The sequence below is a fragment of the Aotus nancymaae genome, unplaced genomic scaffold, assembly GCF_030222135.1.
Source record: "Aotus nancymaae isolate 86718 unplaced genomic scaffold, 86718_ANA_hifiasm-v0.15.2.pri h1tg000059l, whole genome shotgun sequence".
Classification (NCBI taxonomy): domain Eukaryota; kingdom Metazoa; phylum Chordata; class Mammalia; order Primates; family Aotidae; genus Aotus; species Aotus nancymaae.
This window is the reverse complement of record NW_026988473.1, coordinates 54,221,093-54,224,417: the sequence shown is the minus strand read 5'-3', so window position 1 is coordinate 54,224,417 and position 3,325 is coordinate 54,221,093. Positions and strand designations below refer to the sequence as shown.

The following is a 3,325-nucleotide window of genomic DNA, read 5'->3' as shown; positions in this document are numbered from 1 at the left end:
ACATTCAGTGAAGAGAGAAAAACAGAATTTGAGTAGTGATAAAAGTCATACACTCGTTGTGAGAATAGTTTAATAGGACTGAGGGGGGATCGTGTGTCCTAATATGTACTAATATGTACTTATGTGATTGTGTCATTTTCTTCACCTCCTGACTATGTAAGCTGAGGGTAACACTAGTTAGATTTAGTTGAAGTCTGAGAATTCACAGAAAGAATGCAGCAGAAACCAATGGGGACTGAAAGGTAATGATCCTGGCAGAAGTGGTAGACATCTAGAGTACATAGGGAAGAAAGTTCAAAACGTTCTTACATCGGTGATTCACAAACTTCAGCATGAATCAGAATCACCTAGAGAGCTTGCTAAAACACAGACTGTTATCTTAACTCTGGTTTTTCTCATGTAGTAGGTTTGTGGTAGGGCCGAAGAATTTACAAGTTCCCTGATGATGACAGGGAGCTCAAGCTTCAGAAGCATTGTTCTATTCCTTCCTTTCTTCTCTGGATGACAGCACCACATTCCACAGCCACAGAGCTGACTCAGGAGTCACACACAATTTAATAAGCCTTCCATAGAGAAAATTTAGCTTAATATACTAACAGAACAATTATGGTCATTTTTAAAATTAGAAAATTGTACCAGGCACAGTGGCTCATGCCTGTAATCCCAGCACTTTGGGAGGCTGAAGCAGGTGGATCATGAGGTCAGGATTTTGAGACTAGCCTGGCCAAGATGTTGAAACCCTGTATTTCTACTAAAAAATACAAAAATTAGCTGTTTGGTGGCGGGCACCTGTAATCCTAGCTACTCGGGAAGCTGGGATTGCTTGAACCTGGGAGGCAGAGTTTGCAGTGAGCCACTACGGTGCCACTGCACTCTAGCCTGAACAACAAAGCAAGACTCCATCTAAAAAAAAAAAAATTAGAAAATTGTTACTCAGAGAAGATAGTGACTTGTCCAAGATCATCTGGCCAGTAGTTGATAGAGCAGACCTCTGACCCAGGTTTTTCACATCCTCTCCTGTGTTATTTCTAAATGCCATAGCTACCTTAACTGCCTTCATACTTAACAGAGCATCTGTGCCTAAAGAAAAAGGGATGTAGGGTTAGCAGTGCCCACCACCCTCAATCCTACTCTTTCACATAATTTGCTAAGCAAAGGCAATTGCTCTTACTGTAGGACTGCAGTTCTCTCTGCCAGGGCCTGGGGCTTTTGCAGAGCTCATTACAGCTCACCTGTCCAAAGAGGTTGTCGAGCTTGATTTTGATGTTCTACCTATCCCTGCTCTTTTCAGGACCTATGACACTGTGCTGAGTCTTGCAATGTTTTTAAGCGCTGTCATTTCCTTAAATTCTTAAAGCTGTGTGGAGAGCTTCTGAATAAGAACACAGAGCCTGTCTGTGGGCAGGTCCTGTAACTGTGCAGAGTGTATGTGTGATTATTTGCAGAGAATATGAATGTGTGCAGAGCCTCTGTGTGATTATCTGTAGAGATATGCCCGTGTGTAGAGGCCATTGTCATAGGGCCTGTAAATATATGTAGACCTTGTGGTTGTTTGCAAGTTTTTATGGACATTCTGCTAATGTGTTTTTTAAAAATCTGAAGCTATTTTTCCCCTATGGCACAGGTGAGGGCTCTGCATAAAATCGTGGCCCTTTTATCTGCTAACAGCATAGCTGCTGTGAACAACTCTGACACTCGCATAGCAGGCTGCTTCCTCACTGGCATTCCTGGACTGGAGCACCTACACATCTGGCTATCCATCCCCTTCTGCATCATGTACATAGCCACCCTGGCAGGCAATGGCATCCTAATTTGTGTCATCCTCTCCCAAGCAATCCTGCATGAGCCCATGTACGTATTCTTATCCATGCTGGCCAGTGCTGATGTCTTGCTCTCTACTGTCACCACGCCTAAGGCCCTGGCCAATTTCTGGCTAGGTTATAGCCACATTTCCTTTGATGGCTGCCTCACTCAGATGTTCTTCATTCACTTCCTCTTTGTGACCGACTCTGCTGTCCTGCTGGCCATGGCCTTTGACCGCTATGTGGCCATCTGCTCCCCTCTGCGATATGTCATGATCCTCACAAATGAGGTCATTGGGAAGATCACCGCTGCTGCCCTGAGCCGCAGCTTCATCATCATGTTTCCATCCATCTTTCTCCTCAAGTGCCTGCACTATTGCCGGATCAACATCATTGCACATACATTTTGTGAGCACATAGGCATTGCCCATCTGTCCTGTTCTGATATCTCCATCAATGTCTGGTATGGGCTGGCAGCTGCTCTTCTCTCCACAGGCCTGGACATCATCCTTATTACTGTTTCCTACATCCACATCCTCCAAGCAGTCTTCCGCCTCCCTTCTAAAGATGCCCGCTCCAAGGCCCTGAGTACCTGTGGATCCCATGTCTGTGTCATCCTACTCTTCTATATCCCTGCCCTCTTTTCTGTCTTTGCCTACAGGTTTGGTGGGAGACGCATCCCACGCTATGTTCATATCCTCTTGGCCAACCTCTACGTTGTCATTCCTCCTATGCTCAATCCCATTATTTATGGAGTGAGAACCAAGCAAATACTGGAAGGGGCTAAGCAAATGTTTTCAAATCTTGCCAAAGGATCTAAATAAATGCTTTCAACTTAGTCTCAACTTAATCCTTTTCTATACCTATCAGTTGTCATGTATTTAGCACATTCTCATCTCTGCATCTTCCAATTATCCCTGTGTTATTCTCATCGATCTCCCAATTTATTTAAATATGTCATCTACTCAAACCCACCTCTGATTTCTATTATCAGAAATCTTCAGTAAAATCTATCTCATCCTCTTACTCTTACTATTGAAATGTAATCTGACTTCCCATCACCTCAAGAAAAACTAGCTAATTAGGGGAAATGTAAGAACCCAATTTATCATACAAGTGAGACTTCTCTCTAACCACTTGCACTGGCTTCCTAATGTGTTTTTAATTGCTTGTATATAATTTTGACATTTGATGGGAACCCTGGAGAACTGTCACATCAAAAGAGTTATAGTCTCATGGGATGATATTTTTCTTACCAGTTGCACAAATTCAAGATCATATACACGTATATACCCATGTTCAGAGATACTAACATAGCAGCAGCATAAATAGGTGGACATATCCATTTATCAACTTTTATCAAATAATTCTGAACTAACCATTACCTGTTCTGGACAAAGTTTTCCCTGAAATGTAGACAACTATATAGGATTCTTTTTCATCCATATATGCTTTGTATTTAAAAGTTATATTCATCATTATAATTAGAAATAAAAATACCACTCATATATAATACCTATGGA

At 42.2% G+C, this 3,325-nt stretch overlaps 1 protein-coding gene across 1 annotated transcript; it reads left to right on the top strand.

Moving 5' to 3' along the window:
• Positions 1 to 1,615: 1,615 nt before the first annotated feature.
• LOC105720128 (olfactory receptor 52B6) lies at positions 1,616 to 2,626 on the top strand. Its single transcript, XM_012456430.2, has one exon. The coding sequence runs from the start codon at positions 1,616 to 1,618 to the stop codon at positions 2,624 to 2,626; it is 1,011 nt and encodes a 336-aa protein (XP_012311853.2).
• The last annotated feature ends 699 nt before the right edge of the window (positions 2,627 to 3,325 follow it).

Coding starts and splice junctions, on each gene's coding strand:
- LOC105720128 (XM_012456430.2), top strand. CDS start 1,616: ATGGCACAGGTGAGGGCTCTGCATAAAATCGTGGCCCTTTTATCTGCT.